Source organism: Rhea americana, unplaced genomic scaffold (genome assembly GCF_003343005.1).
Source record: "Rhea americana isolate MKP2758 unplaced genomic scaffold, rheAme1 scaffold_35, whole genome shotgun sequence".
NCBI classification, from domain to species: domain Eukaryota; kingdom Metazoa; phylum Chordata; class Aves; order Rheiformes; family Rheidae; genus Rhea; species Rhea americana.
In genome coordinates, this window is record NW_028186479.1 from 394,854 (window position 1) to 414,485 (window position 19,632).

Below are 19,632 nucleotides of genomic sequence, written 5' to 3' on the forward strand. Positions count from 1 at the left end.
GTGTAAATTCCCACGGAGGACAATAATCAAGCACAGACAGTGTCAATAAATGAAATGGTAGCGCGACTTCTTTGCTTTTGGTGTTTTCTTTGAAAGAAAGAATATCAGCATCTTCACACGAGGCAAGACTTTGTTTTTGTCTTTCTGTTGCCTATGATCCGCACCTGTTGTATATAWGGTAAAAATATCTGGGACTTATAACCCAGCAACAGTACGCAGCCAGAATCATGTGTGACCGGGTCAAACACACACTCGCTGGAGGGTCATGGCCAGGTTACTAAGTCAAGGCTGGCAAGTCTCCACCATAATGTTTTCTTTCTCTCTCATTCTTTTTTTTCTTGTCTGTCTTCCAAACAACMGTTTAAAAAACCCCTCGTAACAATGCAAACTATTTAAGCATGACAAACTCAAAGAAGTTTTTTATTAAAAAAAAATTGGGTGAGGGGTTTGAGTCAATGATATTTTGGATTTAATTTTATAGTATAGTTTTATGTGGCACATGAAAGAGAGAAATTTGTATTGAAACAATTGAGACCCACTTTCCCAGTTCCTGGCTCTTTCCTGGAAGATGATTAAAAGCAGACTTTTTTTTCCAGACTAGACATAAAAATTAAATGATCTACAGTATATAGTTATTTTTTCAAATGTTTGGAGGCTTATAAATAACTTCTACAATCAAATGCACACATACAAGCGGCAGAGAATCTGTTTCTAATTACTTGTACTTTAGTTGAACTTTGGCGTTTCCTTTGACTTTCTGCCTAATGTATGTGAGCTGTGTGCTTTGCACTCCTGCAGTGAATTCACAAAAAAAAGGCAAAAAATCCAGACTCTTGTTGGTGCCAACAAAAATGAGGGTTAACAGAATGTTTTGACCAAATGCAACACTTTGCTATTCACCCTAATTAGCTGAAATTGCTGCTTCCCACCAGGGACCCTGAGCTCAGTATTCAGAATTCCCTTGAGGCTATCCAGGAAATGCCATTTGCTTTACAACTTCTTATTCTTTTAAGATTCAACTGTCCAAAGTGTGCATTAACATACAAGCTTAATAATCTAAGTTTCTAGTGAAATGAAAGGCATTTCATAATGTCTGCCTACTTCTAATTGGTCACAGAGTAAAATACTTCTATCTGTCAACATGGTTTAGCTAACAGTAAATTAGCTCGCACAAAGCACACTGTGCTTTTAAAGATCTTATCTGCTACTTTATCTAACCTTTAGAAATATTTCAGACATGTTAGGAATTGTGAAGCGAGCTATTGTTTGAGATCCTGGTATGTTTAAGTGGCATTCAGGTGTGCTGTAGCTGCATTTAGGCTCTGTTTTCTCAGGTGAGTAGAGATCCTGAGCTGTCCCATCCTTCAGGACATTAAAGGGACAAGACAGCAGGAGACTGAAAAAAGTGGACTTTTTCTTTTTTCTCTTTTGACTAAATTGTTCCTGAAATTGTGAGATTATTTTTAAAATCCATTTTCTGGAAACATCAGCTGTCTTCTTTTTTTTTTTTTTTTTTTTTCCCTCCTTTTTTTTTTTAACTCTTGTGTGCAGCTATGTAGAAAAGACAGTGAGTTCTGCTTGGTCTAGCTGCTTGCATTGTATAGTAATGATGTTTTATATTAGACCTTTAGCTCTTTTCATTCATACTTCATTAAGTATGAATTGCTGCAGTATCCTGATTTCTGCATTTCCATGTTGGCATTATATACGTTTCTAAGTAGATAAAGAGTTAAAGAGCCTAAATCCAGAGAAGAATAGTAAATAAGAGCAGCAGTAAGAGTTGGACCTATGTAATCTGAGTTCACAGCTCCTCCGGAAAGCAGGCCATCTTGCCTGTGATCAAAAGCGGACATGTTCCCAACATACACTTTCTTATAAAAAATAAAAAGCTCTGTAAACAGTTGTTCATCTGACACAAGTATTTTCTTGAATGGATTAAGCCATTTTAGTAGCAGCTGTGCCTGGGTATTTTGGGGAAGGTCTTTTGGTTTAGTTTGTTCTTTCCCTCTCATACTCCTTTTCAAATTATCCAACAAAAAATTCTCTAGCGGCATCTTCAGATCTTGAGTTGCTGACTCCACTTTGTGTATTTATGAACTGAGCTGGCTGCCTAATCTCTTTGGAGTAACACAAGTTCCTGTTGCTTGGCCAGTGGCTGACGGACCTGTGTTGCCCATATGGTTAGTGGTTTGAACACTACAGTTGGATGCTGGTGCTTATTTAGAACTAAATCATCAAAAAAGCAAAAATGGATCAGTATAATTCCTGAAAGACTGCTTTTTCCAAACTGAAATCACATAAGGATTGCAGGAGTGAGGTTGTTTTATTGAATGACACAACCCAGTTTTCCCGGGAGAAGCCTAAAAGCTGCCTTTTAGACTGACTGGAAGAGTTGAATGAGCTAATATGAACCACATTGTCTGCTGATATTGCAGAGTTTTAAAGCTGAAGTTTTATCATTCCATAGTGTGATTGGGAACCGCTAAAATTCACATACTGGCRTGAAATAAGGAGCAGAATGCTTGAGGCCTCTCAAGGGCATTTGACAAGTCTAACTTTAATTTAAAAGTACTAATAGATTATTGATTTAAGCAAGATGACTGTGCACAAATCAATAACATAGTGCTCTATGTCTCTCTTCAATACCAAAAGATTTCTGTTGAAAAGAAATGGTCATTTTCATCTTTTTCTTCATTAAAAAAATAAATAAAAACTTCAATAAAGTTTGTCTGGTCCAGTAGGAACCTGTAGATATTTGGTTTGGAAAGATTCTGAAATGGATAATGATAATTGTGGACATGGTCTTAATGTCCTATTGTATTGCGTCATATGTTGGTTTTTTAATTTTGTGTTTTTTCATGCAAGCCTCGTTGCTGATAGGTGCATAAATAAATTGTTCCTGTTGAAAAGATATTTATTTGCTTACAATCAGTGACTTTAATACTGAACTCTAGCATGTATATTTTTCTCAAGAAATGTCTGTCCTTGAAATTGGTAGTAGCTTAACCCAAGTAAAAATAGCAAATACTGGTCCTTCTCTAACAAGTCATCAAAAGTTGTATGATGCTCAGTGATCCCCTCTGAATTCTGAAGAACACTAGTTGGCAATGAATCTTGAGTTTAATACAAATGTATCATCTTAGTAATCTGAAAAATATCATGTACAATAAATCTTGTCTAAAATTTTCCATTGAGTAATATTCTTCAGGGCCTACTGTTAATACTCTTGAGATTTAACTCTGCAGATAGTGCCTAATATTTCTGGATAGATCTGACTTCACAGATTCTGTCATTTCTGTGTATCTGTTGAAAAGCTAGAGGGATTTATCTGAGAAGCAGCAGAACAAGTAAGTGAAACACGAAAATGTATTGCACATCTACAATAAATGTGAAGAATGATGACAGCATATCACAGAAAACTAATGCAGATGTTTCAAATATGCCTGAGATATGTCTGATCTCATATCTTAGAGCTTTCTTGTCCTTTCCCTGAAAGGGATACCTCTTCAACAGGTGCAAAACAAATGGTCATCCAGAAATATTAAGGCAATAAAGGGACATGGGATTGTAATGTATGAAAGCAGCTTTTTCTCAGAGAGGTTACATGATATTACAAATCCTAAAGTTTATAAAAAAGTGTTGCTGGGTTGTGCTAGTTTTACACATTAAAAAAATGAAGGTTTGTTCAGATAATTTTCACTTCTGGTCTTACACTTCAGTTATTTGTCTCTTTACACGAATGCTGATGCATCTCCCATCCTTCCTAAGCAGAATTGCAAGCATTACCTTCGAAGGCACAGGCAAGGGGTATAAGAGATTCAGGCCCCGTGCCTTTTGCAGTGTTGAGGAGCCAGATYATGAAAGACCTAAATGTTGCATTCTGGGCACTTTAAAAATTGGTTTTGAGGGTGTAACATGAAGTTTWGTCACTACTTTCAGTCCCCCTTAAATTTTACTAGGAAGGTCAAATGAACATTTATTATACTAGTAAAGATATGGGCCAGTTTGTTAGTTCTAAGGCAGTAAATAATTAGTTATTTAAAATTCATTAATGAATTACTAAATCCTATTTTCACTTCTTTTCTCTTTCATAGCAGTTGAAACTCAGAGCACCAGTTCTGAGGAACTTGTTCCAAGCCCTCCTTCACCACTTCCACCCCCTCGTGTTTACAAGCCCTGTTTTGTCTGTCAAGACAAGTCATCTGGATATCACTATGGTGTCAGTGCTTGTGAGGGATGTAAGGTGAGTGCCAAAACCTCCCTTTCTTTTTATAGTACTGCATTTCATTTTAGAGAGGAGCTAAGCAGTGAAGTTCGGTGCAACATGATTGTCTCCAAAGACGCCTGTACCTTTGCTCGTGTGAATTAATTCTAATACGTGAGTAAAACCATATAAATGACTGTCATGCCTGGAATTATTTCCCTTTGTTACTTCTGCCAAAGTCAGTCTTTCAGAGACTTCTGTGGGTGTTGACTAACGTGCGAATGGGATTATAGCTGTAAAGATAATCAAAGCATAATGTGAAAATGCTTCAAGACTCTTCACTGTCTTTTTGTAGATCAGGTATAACTTAAGGATTCCCATGATCATTTTCTTGCTTTCTGTGTGTGCTGCTGCCTCAAGTGTGTCAATGGAGTGGAATTTTGGAAAAGGATCTGATCATCTGGAAATTTTTGGCATAGTATCGAACCCCAAACTCATCTCAAGTCAAATCAGTAGTTTGAGGACAGATTAGCAGGATGATACTCACAAAATTTTATCTGGCAGACGACAGTGTTGGCGTTCAGGGTATGTCTCCTTGCTGCTTGCCAGTACTGTGATTGTCAGACTGTGAATTGACTCTCCATTGGATACGGTAATACGATATGCAGTTCTAAAGTGAAGAATGTATCTACAGACGAGATACACATCGGAGAAGCAATGTCAGCTGAGTCATRTGTGTTCTGTCAACTGTTAGCGGTGCACACACAAAGAACAGCATGTGTGCAAGAGCTGAATTCTAAAGAACAGATGACACAGGGCAGCTGGTCTCATAGTTAACTTCATTAGTTGTGGTAACCTGATACAACATTTTTTTTCCAGCAATTAAACTAAAGATCTATAATTTTAATCTTTGAAATTAAAATAATTATCTGTAGTGCTTAGCACAATGATAATCTTAATTCATGACCAGAATATGATAGATGCTACATCCATACAAATAAAGTTAGTAGAAGAAATTAATGGAAACGTATTCTGCTGGTTAATTTGTATGAAATATTACAGTATTTTGCTGATACTGTGCACTTAGGCGTTTTTGCTTTAGCCTTTTATCTTACAACTTCTCCCATGCTAGTGTCCTTTTATACTGTCGTAGAGTATTGTAGCCATGAGTTTGTGCCACTAGGCAGGAAGCTACAGCATTAGAGTCTCGTTGCCCATGTTTTCTAATTTYGGATGATGAGGTAGTGGAAGGTAACTACTTAAGCTCACCTTTGTTTTAGAATCCCTTTTTGCTATTGAGGTTTTGTTTGGATATCATGTCTGTATTTTTTTCTTTTAGATGCCACAAAACTATTGAAATTTTAGTGTCTGTTAAGAAGAAGTGTGATAGAAATACGATATAGATGATTCCATTAAATAGGAAATCCCATCATACTCACATGCTAAAACACAAATAGTGGTGTCATTTGCTTGCCCACACAATCCCTTGAAACACAGATGTAATTGTAGACTGCGGCAGAAAGGGCAGGCGTTCCTCAGACTTCATTATTTTTRAAAAATATGCTAAAATATACTGTAGGGCTTTTATTGGCATACTGCAAAGCGTTTTCATAAATAATTAAAACAAGACCATGGCTGTCAAAATGCATGAAGAAATCCATCTTGTAATGTGTTAAGCATTATTTAGCAAAAAAAAAAAAAAAAGATCGTGTTCACTTATTTGCTAATTTGCAAAATGGGGTAATTCAGCACTTAGCAATAGCTGCTGTTAAAAAAAAAGATGAATTACATACAAACCCCGTCAGTCTGTGAGAAATAACAAGATGCCAAAGCAATAGCCTGAATGCTTGAGACTGGTAATATTTGGGTTAGTTGACTCTAGCCTTCAACAGGTTTGACTAGGATGTAAGGAATCCATTCCATTAATTGGATCAACTTTCTTAGTGAGCACTAGGCACTGGCAAAGAACATGATGAGACCACTGAGTCAGCCAGTGATCCCTTCGGTGGACAAAGTCATGTATTACATTTACTGCTAAAAATTGTCTGAGCTTTCAGGTCAACAGAAGTGGTGTGCTGCGTGATAGTAGATAGCAGTATGTGACCACAACACCAGACCCATCTTCAGAATCCCCCACACTGGCAATTTCTAYGTTTTCTCAAATAATATTACCCTTTTCTCTTGAGTCCTTTTTTTATTGTTGGTCTATTTTTCTTTCCCTTGATCTTTGCTTGCTTTCACACATTCATTTCTTGCTCCTGTATTGTAAGAAAGCTGCTGGCTTGTACTCCTCACTTCCAGCTATCTAGGCTCCCATCTGTACTCAAAACTTATTCACCCTCCATTCCCTCTACCAGCTCTTACTTTATRCTTCTCTTTCTGCCCAGCCTTCTTCATTAAAAGAAAGATAAATAAATAAATCAGATGGTTGTCTCTCAAGCGTAAATACTTGAGTACTGCAGCTGAGAAAGTCTTGTTTTCTGTGGATTTCTATCTTTCAGTTGGCTGGCTCTAGTTTATAGCAAAGTATGAATTTTGTTTAAGGTGTCTACTCACTATYGCACTGTAGTTCTGTGCCAATTCTGTAGTGAATCAGGAAACAGTAACAAGGAAGAATTCTTGTTACAGGCTTTCCTCTAGTTAGAAAACACATCTATTTCTCTGTTACCTGAACACAYACTTTCACTCAATTTCAAAGAATTGAATTTTCCTGGAGATTGCTGTCTTCAGTTTCGCTGAAAGTGACCGACATGTTGAAAAGATKCTGGGATGGGGAGCAAAAACCTCATGGTAGCTGGATTTCATAAAGCTCATTTTCRTGAGAAACTTAACGATAATATCATTCTAATCAAGTAAGGGTTTTTTTTTTTTCCTCTTTCTTGCCTCCTGTTTCCACCATTTCTTTCTTCACTCAGTTTGCTATCTTTGTTCTATGAGTTTAAACCTTGAACTCATTCCTTTTTCTTCTGCTTTTGCAMCTCCCTCTGCTCTGAGAACCTTCTCTCAAGTCTTTTTCCTTTCTGACTCGTTTACCTTTCCCTTCAAATTCCTGGCAGTCTTGTTTCTCTTTGGAAAAACAAACAGAAAACTCTCCTTGGATCGTATGTGCCTCTCTAACTAGGGCTGTGCGCCTGTTGTTCTCCTCTACTGGGCCTCCCTTGATTTTTCTTCTGGTTCTCGGTTTCCTTTTCTTTTGCCTGTCCGCACTGAGCTCCGGTGAAGCTACCGTCACAGTGATCATTAGAAGTCTCCTTGCAGCRCAAAGGGACAGCTCTCTGTCGTTGAGGCTTGCGGTTGATTACTGCCTTTGATTCAGCAGGCTTTCTTCTTCCTGGCTTCCAGGGCTCTCTTCTTCAGATTTGCCTCTACCTGGTTCACTGTTTATTTCATGTCTCTTTAAATGACTCTTTATCCACTTCTTGTTGCTGTTCCCTGAGGTTCTGTTCTTTGGTTTTCTGTCTCAAGASCATCAGCAACTGAACTACTTTTATAGTAGACCAACGGTCTGTGTGCCAAAGGCTTGGAGTAGGATATAGCAAGATTTTGCTAATAAAGGGTATATTCTTAATGGGGACCATTCCAGTAGTAAACCTTTGGAGAGCTGTTGACATTTATTATGGCCTTGTGATGCTCAGCTTGTGAACCACTTCACTGGAAACCTTTTCTTTCCTCAGCTGTCACCTAAACATGGATGATTTCCAAAGTTGTCCCTCCTATTCTGACTTCTCTTTCCTCRGTGTGTCCTCTTGCTCGTCTGGCTGCTACCTTGGACTCAGATTTGTGTGGACAGAACTTTCCATCTCTCTTCCTGAAACATCACCACATGAAATCTCATGGCTTCCTGCTTTTCAGACTCTATACCACAATGTCGTTGCTCATSTGCATAACTGTAATTCACACAATGTGCTTTTCACTCTGGAATCTACCCTCAGCTGCATTCACTGTCCAACCCTGCCTCATGCTGTGGTCTTCTTGTGGTTTGGATTGACTTTCCTCTTGGTCTCTTCTACAGTTCTTCCTTCCCTTTTCCTCCCCACTGTCAGTCTTGAGCCTCACTCTTCTGTGCACCTGGGAACAGCCTCTTAGCCTCCCCTATCAAACACTTTCTCCTTTTATATATTCTAATCCTGCTTTTTCAGCTGACCCTTCTGTCTACTCAGTATCACAGTCCTCAACACTGTCTCCCACCAGAAAGACTGCTGTGTGTCTTCTTTTGATATTCTGGTGTTTAACAATTTTTAGGGGCTGGAATGTTTCATAAKGTGTGTTTATGAACCACAGTGAAAGTTTAGGAACTGTCTAAATAATTTTAAGTTGCCTCTTGTTTCAAAATTTCACTGTTTTAATATGTTCAGCCCCCAAATTTTATTTGTGATGACAGGTTGAGGGTACTTTACTGCCTGCTTTCCAAACTTGCAATGTAACAGAGATAAGTGGCTTTCAGCACATTGATATCCTGCACTTTTTCTCACTTTGGTCAGTCAAATTCAGCAGTCAGGTTTTTCTGTTATTTTAAAAAATTTCAGCTTTGTGCTTATTCCTGGATTTTATGTTGCAAAAGGCAGTTGTGTATAGCGGCCTGTCAATGGCTTTGTGTATATTGGAACTTCAAAAAAAACCTGATCTTAACAGGACAATTGTAATTTGTAAGGGAAATTTCAGASCCAACCCATCATTTTATGTGTAAAATACAACACATTTACAATATTCAACTTCTTCACAAATTTTCCATTTTGAAAACTGCRTGGCATTTCCGAGGCGGGCTTCGAAATTTACCCATTCGTTTCATGACCTCAGTGAAAGATGTTTAAAATAGCTAGATAGCACGCAAACAAATTCCATACGAAGTGAGCAACTCGGGTTTATCCAGCCGGTCCCAGTGGTTCCAGGGCTGCCGCTGAGCGCTCAGCCCTCCGCTCCTGCCTTCGCTCGTCACTGCAGCGGGGCCTGCAGACAGGGCCGCCGGCTGCGGGGGGCTGGTTCCCCACAAAGGCATCATTGTGCGGCTGAGGAGGAGGCGCTGGTGCTCTGGCGAGATTCAGCTGCCTCTTAAAGCCCTGTCCCTTGTTCGAGGCGTTTGAAAGATGGCATTCCTCTGCTGGCAACCCCGCCTGGGTTCCTGGCCTCGGTTCGGCGGCTAGCAAAGATGTCTAAGGGAGTTTCGGAGGAGAAGACAGTACAGCATGTAAGACAGTAGGTTTATTGCGGTCCAGCAGTTTTGTCTGAACGATCAAGGTGCTTCCCTGCTTGTTGTTGATGCTAATGGACAAAAACGTAAATAAATTCAGTACTGAGTGTTCTCGGATCATCTTTTACCATAAAAGAAGGACAGCTTTTCTTCCAGTAGAGTTTTCATATAAAACTGTATGTAATATGGGGTCATTAAAGTAAAAGGATAGCTGCATTTAACATATATTCAGAGATCTTCAGCTATGAAAACAGTAGGTCTGCTTGTTTGACTCCTTCCTGACTCAAATATTTTTTTATTGCAAAGACTTTAAGCACTATGGAAAGCAAACACTGCTATATATCACAAAATTTAAGTCTCTAATTCTGTAAAGTGATTCCTGCAGAAAAAGATAATGTACATGTGAAAGAGAAGAAAAGAAGTAGAAAATGAAACAGTTCTTGCTTCATCCAAGTTGATCCCTGTGGATGTGTAGCTCAGATAAAAAGCAGTCCCCCTCTTAGCCCTTCCTGACTTACTTAGCTGCACTGGGAGGTGGTCCTGCCACTTAGCTTGAGGCCTGAAGTTRGTTGCTTAATTTTGAAGGCCAGGCTCTCTCTGCAGCTGGTGGAGAGAGGAGCTCCTCTGATGGATGAGTCACCTAACCTGAGTCACACCCAGGAGCATCTTCTCTCCCTGAGCAATTGAGTTTGGTGCCCAGATCACAGCTGTGTTAATAATCTCCACAATGTCCCTCTGGACACGTGGAGGGCAGAGGTTCCCCAACTGTAGCCCTGAATCCATGAGAAGTGACACAACTGGTTTACAGAATGCTACTGATTAAAAGTTAGAACTGTTTTTGTTTTGATTTATGTAGTTATTTGTGTATTTATGTATTTATTTAAAGCGTGAGTACAAAGATGTGCTGTGGTCTGTGAAAAATGTTGCAGTGGCCTAAAATGGTTTAGGGATTCTTCTAGCAGAGTTTCCTTTATAGAAGTGTCCTTCAAGAAAGATGCTGGTTCTTTTAAATAATGCCTCTTAAATCATATGGGGGCAGATTTGCATTTAGTTAGGTAGTTCTGATTTTGTGGAGAGATCTTAAGCAGCAGTTCTTTTTGATAACCACACTCTTGCACATGTTAGCTTCCAGCTATAATGTAATTACATTTAAGCCTATATTTATGCCCCTTACTGGGAATAATGATCCAGAATTCTCTCAAAGTTACCTAATGCTAAAAGTAAAAATAAAAGCAAACCTCATAAAACCAGCTAACTGCTGTTCCATATTTTTGTTTGGCTTTGTTTTTCTGGCATGTTTTTATCACCTAAAACTGGTGTATGTATAAAAAAAGAAATGTATACTTGAAAATATTTTTTTCTGAGCTTCACATATTCAACTACAGGGAGCATATGAATTGTATTAGGGAAAGAAGTTATCCTGTGTGTTTGCATATATAAAATTGTAAAATTTTCTTTCAGTTCAGAGTAAAATATAGATCAGCTTGAATGATCAAGCTGTATTCGTCTCCATTTAAGCTGTATTAGTAAGTGACAGTGCAAGCAGTACAAATACATGCTGTCGTTCATGCGCAGCTATGAAAAATTCCTCAAATCATGGAAAATTGGTCGTAGTTTTAGCTAAATCAACAGTCATTTTTTAGGAGAAGGTGAAAAATGTATTTCAAGATATATTTCTGCATCCTGTTAATATCAGCTGATCTTAAACTCTGAGCACTTTGCAGTGTAGCAGTGTTTTAAGCCATTTGGTTGCAGAAAACAGTACGATAAGGAGAAAAATGCAAAAAAGGGTTGCAAGTAATTTAAATGCAGTACTGAAAAACTGGAGGTTTTCGTATATTTCATGCGAGCAGGAGAGTTTTGATTGTTTTAATGATCTAACTATGAGACTTCAGTGTTTAAAACAACAAAAAAAGAAAGTCAGATTTCCTTTAAAAAGCTGCTGCATTTCCRTAAGTTCTTAATTAATTTTTCTTCTTGTTTCGAAGCAAAAACTTTCCCTAAATATTGTTTTTTTCATATTTTATAGCATATTTTTATCAGAAGTCCTCTGAACGCAAGTAAAAATGATGGAATAGATGGAATCGGAAATAAAAATTTTGTGTTACCATATATTTTAAAATCTCATTTGTGAGTTGTGTGAGTGACATGAAGTGAAGAACAAAATTAATTGCCAACCATGTCAGATAGTGCATTGTGCATTTGAATGCTAAACTTGATTTCCAGGGCTTTGGACCCCAGACCAAGCTGTGGATTACACCCCTGCCGYTCTGCTGCGCTGGGGTGCTGGAGCAGAGACAGACAAAGACTACCAGTGTCTGTGTCCTGTGCAGGGGAGCTTGAACACATATATCTGCAGCTAATCGTCCTGATATCCTGCCGGTTACCCTCCGTCATAGACCAGGGGTTCATCTTAAGCTGGGAGAAGAGTTGTTTTTACTAATGATTGTAATTTGTTTCTGGCAGTGATGCCAGTGCAATAAAAGTGCAGAGATTGTCCCAAATTACTTCATAACCATGCTAAACATGCTGTTCCAGTTATTTGCAAGCATGAGGAATGTCCTGTGGAAACAGGAATTGAAAACTACTCTCTTCCTTTGCATAMGCTGTCAAATAGCAACATAAAATTGTTTGGATTAAATCCCACACTCTCTTTTTGTGCAAAATGCCTGCCATGGTCAACGCAGGTTTTGTTAAAAAAAGGAGAACAGCATCAGACTCTCCAACTACGGTAAATTCAAACAGTTGCCAGGCGTGTTTTGGGGTGCTGCGCTGCGGTGGCCTATGGCTGGGAGGTTTTTGGCTATACCGAGCAGCCCCTGGGCAGAGTTTGGCACTGCGGAGTGACCATTTCCCGTAGTCAGCTGGTATCCAGCCAGCCTGCTTTAGGGGCCAGAGGAGTTAACTAACGTGGATGTGGACTTTCCCATCGTACCTCGGTCCGCCACAGAGCCCGTGACAGTCCCCAAGAGCATTCCCTAATATAGATGCAGCCTCAATGTCTGCTGACCTTGGCATATCTTTTCAGGGTCTTTTTCTACTAACTAGTCCATAATAGCTATAGTTTATTCATTATTATTATTAAACTAAAATTGCCAAATCTTCCTCTTCTGCCAGTGCCTACTCATTTCTGCACTAAGCATGGGTACAGTAAAACATAGAAGGAACTTCAGATTTGCATGTGTATGTTCCTCTTATTACTTGTGAAGTCCTGGCTCCTTGCACCAAGGTAGGTACTAAAGAATCCACGTAAATGCATTTCTCACATCTCCAGCCATCTTTCACCTGCCAATAACTGCTGTGGCTTATTAGCAGACGGCTGAGAGAACTGAGGTKTGCAATGCATCAGTACCATACGCCCGCTTTGCAGTAACTTTAACAGAATTAAGTAAATCATATGTATGCATAAAAGCACTGTCTGTGCAAATCGTATTGGCGAGAGATGTCAGAGGCAGGTGAACTGCGATCCAGTCTGTTACGCTTTCCCTCTGAGAAGTCTTATGATTTTTATCTGACTGATTTAGAGTGAGTTTTTATTTTCCTAAGTGTAGGTTCTAGCTCATTTTACTTTTACATTTTACATTTCACTGGAGAGAGGAGAAAAATCCCTTTTGTTCCGATCATTTGTCATCTTTTTAATCTATTTCACAACTCCCTGTTGGTTTAAGGACCACATGAGGCCTTTARTTATAGATGTGGAGTACAGTTTGTCCGGTGCACACTCCAAAAGTCATTACCCTGCAGAAAAAAATGCAGTTTTTCACCATGTTTAATACACTGTTTTATAATATCTTAAAAAGTACTGTTAGCAGAGATAATTCAGTAGATAAGGGAACATGGGTTTCTGTGAGCAAACATCTCAGATATGAAATACTCTTTTTTTTTTCCAGGAACAATAGTAACTTACATTTCTTTTCACACTATGCCATATACTTTGTTTTTACTTACTGGACAGCAATTACAGAATTCCAAAGTTACAATGAGCCTGATTTCATTTTCTAACCTTGCAACTTTTTTAAAATAAGCTGGGTAGCGAGACACCRGTAGAGAAAGATAAACAGATAATCAGTCTGTTGAATTTAGATTTGATAACTTGCTGAACCCCCCCAGTAAAGTGCACTGTTTTCCAGAGAATTCTCTGGAGTAAAGGGGGAGTATGGAGTAGTTTGCTGAGTTTGCATCTGAGCGTTGGCTTAAGTGCTAGTGAGACAGTTAGGGGTCACTGATCTGTTTGCTCTAGGTATCTTTCTAAATTGTAGTTTGAGTTTTTCTAAAAAGGACTTGAAGATTTTCTGATTGGCACATCTTAGAGAAATAAACCCCAAATTAATGGTTTTCGTAAGTGTACAAAATGGAATTACCCATTAGCTAGCTCTGTTTACTTACACGTTTAGAATATATTTAGATGTTCTTTGTTTGCTACTTACTGGATTGATTTTGAGAAATATACCTATCTGTTTTCTGGTTATTGTAAACCACCACCCGGTCCACAAGTGGTCAGCGTCCCAATTTGCAGAAATACTCTGTTTGGCCTAAGAATGTGACCTTCCCTTGCTCTCCGTGTGTATTGACTGACCTGCTAATGGAGACAGAGGCCCTTTTTAATCCCGAATGAAATGCTYCTTTGAGGAAATCTCCTAAAGGGGTATTTTCTTTAGCTTCTTCTGGAAATGGAGTGCAATTGAATTTGCAGCATGGCTCCCAGAGCTGTTCAGCTTCGTAGAGCCAGAGCTATTCTTCGTGAAATCTCAGCCTTGGCTAGCAGTAAGGCTAGCAGTATGCGACTCTCCAAGATTTGGTATTTCTCATAAAGTTAGCTTTACAGTCTTTCTTCAAGTTATTTACTGTATATATTCTTTTTTCTCTACCCCCTGTAAAACAAAACATACTGCTTAGTTAAAAAAAGCCCATTCCAGTTATGAGTAGCTATTCAAAAGTCAGAAAGTATCAAAGTTAAAAGTAAACCCATGTGTTTATCTTTTCATCTATCTGGCTTCTGCTGTATGGGTATTTTAAGTATGGATATTTTGTGTTTCTCAAGTTCAGTAGAAAGTACATACAGGTTGTGTCCTTTTTTATGTTTTATATTATCCTGCTTTTTTCAGATGGACTTCCCATATASGAGGAAACACCTTTAGTGGTGACATCTCTGATGCCTCTCAGTATTCACTTAAAAAATACTTTTCATGTTAAAGAAGCCATCCATCTAATTCTGTAATTGGTATTTTTGGTATATTAAGATATTCATTGTTCAACTGATACATTGCTGCAGCTGGTTCTGCTGCATATTCAGGATCCCTACTCATAAGTAGTGCTTCCCTTTGATAACATGCAGGAGTCCCTGCAGTTTTGACAGCTCAGCTGAGAAGACAACTGAGATATAAGAATATGCTTTTGTGTATAAAATTCTTTGTAGTTTCACGTGACCACACTTAAAATTTCTCATTTTATCTCTTTTATTGGAAAAAGTTACTGCGCAATTARAAACGTTATCATACTCCTTATACTCGTGTAAGATATATTGTTTCTGGATGCCGTGGCCAGAATAGTGGAGACGTAACCTCGGTGAGCCTCGGAGACCTGTGGAGCCCCACCAGCACGAGGGGGAAAGCCGAGAGCCCCCACCCCACCTCCTGCCACAGTGAATGAGCGGTGTCCGCAACAGCCTGTACGCAGTGAGGTTGAGGAAGTACATTCCTGTTCATGGAGTTCAGTTTGTTCCCATTTCAGGTTCTCTTTAAAAGTGACAATTTAATAGGTCCTATTACTGTCAGACGTGGCCTGTTCCATGTCCCTCCTTGCATGTGCTTACAGGGTAAATGGAGATTTATAGCACCCATGCAGCCGCTCCGATGGGCTACTGTGCACTCCTCCTCCAACTGTGCGGGCTGATTGCTCTCCGGATGAATCCTCCCGGTAGGGAAGAGGTCTGGGTGCCTGGCTCTTTGGAGCTTTGTGCATATATGAGAAATATGTGTACTTTATTAAATCCTCTCTTCAAAATGTACGGTGAATGTGCTTCCTGCTGGTGCAGAATAGTGGCTGTGCTCCGGGTCTAGGGACGTTTAAGCAGAGAGTACCAGAGACTGTACAGCAGCCTACCATTTTAGAAATAAATGAGCATAGCCTCCTTTTTTTCCCCCTTGATCAGGGGATCAAAGCATAGTTCAGATGCTACTGCAAATGGTCTTAATCAGTTGACTTTATCCTAGGTGATGCAGGGCAACTGCTACCTATACAGAAACAAAAAGAAACTTTTTTTTTTTTTTTTTTAAGAAAAGAAGGACAGTCTTAGGTGACAGGAGAGGTGAAGCATGGCACCCAGGAGCCAAATTCTAGGACTTTAATCTTGCCCTTACTCATTTATTCCATGTGATTTTGGTAGATTGGAAGAACGATCATCGTGTCAGCTTCTATGTTTAAATCTGACCATTGATTAAAGTCTGGCAGAGGAGGGAGAAAATAGGAAAGCATCTTGCTAAAATTTTCCTCCGTTAGATTAATCAGCCCTGGCTCATTCACGCTCCCCTCAAAGGTCGTGTTTGCTGCCCGTCCGATCGTTCCAGATTTGCTCTGTGCCAGGGTCCTGTTTCCCTTCGCCKTCGCTGAACGAACAGCAGTGCCCAAAACTCGGCGAAGTGGGGGCAGTCCTACGTGTGTCACGTAAGCTGTACTTCTTTTTCAGCATCTCGGCGTGATTTACAATCAGATGTAGATCTCTGGTTAGTGTTGCTTTATGAATCCTATTAGCACTTTTTGGAAGCTCAGTAATTAATAATGTCGCTCCAGGCATAGCACCTTGTACTTGCCCAGACTGTGCTTCATCCACCGTTCTCAGTCCGGTTTCCCGTTTCGTAAAGATCATTCTGAACGCCCTTGGCTGGCGCGGGGGCAGCGCGGGGCCCCAGGCACGGTGACCTGCTCACTCCGCTTTCTGCACCGTGGGGTACTGCAGTTGGGCAAAGCGGTCTCGYGCGGCGCACGGGCACGCAGAGCGGCATCGCCACCTTAATCGCTCCTAACAAAACCGGTGGTTTTGCCAAGCGGTTCCAACTCATCTCCCTGCTGTCGCCGTCCGTAATRAGTTTCAGCTGCAGTGTGGAAAGGTAATTTTCCTTGACTACTGCCAGTACTAGAGAGCCAGAGTTAAATATTTGTGGGTGTTTAACTCTATTTCCTAGTTTCCAGGCATCAGAGTTTTGCTAAATTTTGCACTTTACGAGATTTTAGTGGGTAGTTCTGCATTAACAGAGTTTCTTTTGTCACTGAGTCAGGGTACAACATAAAGCAGGCAGTGCAAGATATTACTTGCCAGATTTCAAGGGATTTCATGCAACATATTTGTTTAGAGATCAGTTGTCAAAACTGCTTGCAAAAAAAATTTTTTTTGTGGAGACATAACATGTGCTGATGAGCCATTCAGATGGATGCCTGAAAAACTTATCAGGAAGCATACTGCATAATTCAGCTCGCCCCGGTGAGCAGCCACACGTCCCGTGAGCGCCCACGTGGCTGGCAAGAGGGGCCCCGGGGTGGGCAAGGCAGGCTGGGGCGCTCTGCACGCTTGGGGTCCCTGGTAGAGAGAGGGAAGCAGCTGGCTCTACACAAACTGCACGAATCGTGGTGGTAGAGCAAGGGGAGTTGTGATTCAGGCAGCTTGCAGGCATATATAAATATTTGTGGCATAGTTTGCATTATTATTTCAGTCGGGCTATAAACATTCGGCTGCTGATAGCAGGCTGGAAACTAGCAAGCCTATAAATTTTAGATGGCAGGGAAGTGCAAGGGTTTTTTTATTGACTGCCAAGGTATGAAAGTCCCCGTGTCTCTCGCCTGTTAAATAATTGCAGTGCCAAATACGTATGGGAACGTTGTGTGTTGCTTTGGTTAGGTTTGAAAGAGGAGGAGGAAGAAATAAAGCGTACTCGTTCAGGGAAATTCCTCGGCGCATATGCATACCTTCTGCCTCCCATATAGGTTCTTGTATGAGCTTGCCCTTCCCTCTTTACGTGTTTCTAACTCTGCCAGCAGCTAAATGGAGAGGCCAATCTGAGAGACTCAGAGAAGTAATTGCAATATGATAGTAATTTCATAGCTAACGTGACTCTTTCCCTTGTCCTCCGTGCTGCAGGAATCCGCACGTTACTGCATGGGTACAGCTTAGTGAGGATGGTTTGTTTTTACTGGGAGAACTGCTGCTTTGTTAGACTAGCTTACGTGCAGCTTCTTTTGTTTATAGTTCTGTATGGAAAATAAAAAATTATATGTATGTCTATTGTGACATTACCCCTGAAATATTGTCCCCCAACCCCAATGGATAAAAAGAGACCTTCTGAATTAGGAGCATAAACTAACGTGAGTCATAGATTAGGAGGATAACATTTCTGAGAGGCTTTCCTCATACTGTGTTTCCATGCAAGAGAGTAGCTACATAAATGGCTTGGAAAAGTGTCATTCTTTACTAAGAAATACTGCGCTTAATTAATTCTTGCTCCTGGGAGGTCAACCTGGGGCACTCATTATTGTCTTAATTGGTGGTATAAATCCTGAGGCACTGGAGGAGGAGGGAGGCAAAAAAGAAAAGGATGAGCCGTTAACAACGTCTAGCCTTTGGGATAGGCACTAGCCAGTTGTACCACCATTTTACTGCCATTTTATGGTTTTAGGGGGTTATAGGTCTGGTCCTCCACAAATTAGGTTAGAAGGCATTGATTTGCATAAACAAAAATATAAGAAAAATAGCAAAATGCAGTAGCTCATTCGTGTGCTCTGCATTAAACTATGTGAAGTATCTCAGTGCTCCAACTCAAAAAAATGTTTTCTTGATCTYCTGTTAGTCATATTAAATTATATTAATTACACTTCTCATCTGGAGTTTCCTAGCAGGCCAAAAATTATCCTATAGACATTACTGAAAGGAAGTTAACTGTGACTTTTTAATTGTCTACATTTCATTTCCTTTTTCTTATTGTTATTTTTTTAATTTCAAGAAAGCAGATGGAAGTGCATACCAGCTCCTTCTTCTCAGTTCAGGTCACTGAAGKGAAGCAGCAGAAAATCTCAGCCATTCTTTCTCCTCACATTTTGTTTCAAGGTGATGACTGCTCTGTCTGGAGACTTTGACATGTTTGCTAAAAAGGTCAGGAGTTCAGTGAAAATCGAAGCTGTGGAGAAATCCAAGTGTGGTCTTATGGATACTATTGTACTCTTACCAGAGCAGCATTTGAATGAATGAAGCTTACAAACTTCATGGCAAATAGCAATCATTTTCCATCCTTTCCTGTTGGGGAGATCACTCTGTCAGTAGCTGCCTTTTCCATCAGCTGGCAAGAAGAACAGTGTTTCAGATTTGCAGAAAAAAAAGTAATAGTTTTGACTATTTTGGGCATGTTTTTAAGTTCAAGCCGAGTTTGTGGAATCAGAAAACATGTTAGTAGAGGGTGCCATGAAAAACGGGTTTCATTTCTGCCTCACTKGTGGCCAAAGACTAATTGCAGTTAGTAGCCCCATGAATAATTTCCCTCAAACTGTGTTGTATTTCTTCCTTTGAGGGCCTCTGAGGCCCACAAGACTCTCCTTGCCTTAAAAACTATTAGGATTTATCAAGTGTGGCCTTCCTTGGCTTTGCTGGAGAGTTTCTTGCGGTTGCAGATGAGCATTCCCACTTCAATAGCTTAGAGAGGGGTGACAAATTCCTCATCTGCCTATCTCTGTCCACTGGTGCTTTTTCTTTATAAGGAAATGAGGAAACCCTAAAACCTTACAAGCTTTTTCATTGTTACAAAAATAATAAAAAGAGAACAGCCATTTTTCACCCTCAGTGGGCTGCTCTTATATCCACAGGTCTGTATTCCTGTGTGTGAGATTTGGGGTGACGGCTTGCTTGCTTTTGTGAAGTGTTTTGAGTTCTGTTGATAAAAAGCCCTGCTTTAAATCTCAACTATTGTTTTCTTCCTCCGGCTGTGGAAGGCTACGGTGGAATAAGTGGCTGGACAAGATGAAATGTGAGTGGTGAGCAGAGATTTCATGCTGACAATAACAACAGAAAATCCCAGACGGCTTCCCACGACAGAATGCCACAGATGCTGGGTGTCCAAGCCCTCTTCTATACTGCATTTGGCATAGGCATTCTGTAAGCTGTTGACATTCAGCAGTGTTTATTCATTTATTTTGCAAAGATCCAACTGTCCTGCCCTGACACACGTAAGCAGCTTCCTGGCAATAAGCCTTCTTCTACTTG

The 19,632-nt window shown here is 40.0% G+C and overlaps 1 protein-coding gene across 2 annotated transcripts in view; it reads left to right on the forward strand.

Moving 5' to 3' along the window:
- The window catches only part of RARB (retinoic acid receptor beta), a 193,762-nt gene that overhangs the window by 119,618 nt on the left and 54,512 nt on the right, over nt 1–19,632 (forward strand). For both annotated transcript variants that reach the window (XM_085311770.1, XM_085311771.1), the window contains exon 2: nt 4,095–4,243. In XM_085311770.1, the coding sequence (XP_085167896.1) occupies nt 4,095–4,243 (149 nt within the window). The remainder of the gene's footprint in view (nt 1–4,094; nt 4,244–19,632) is intronic.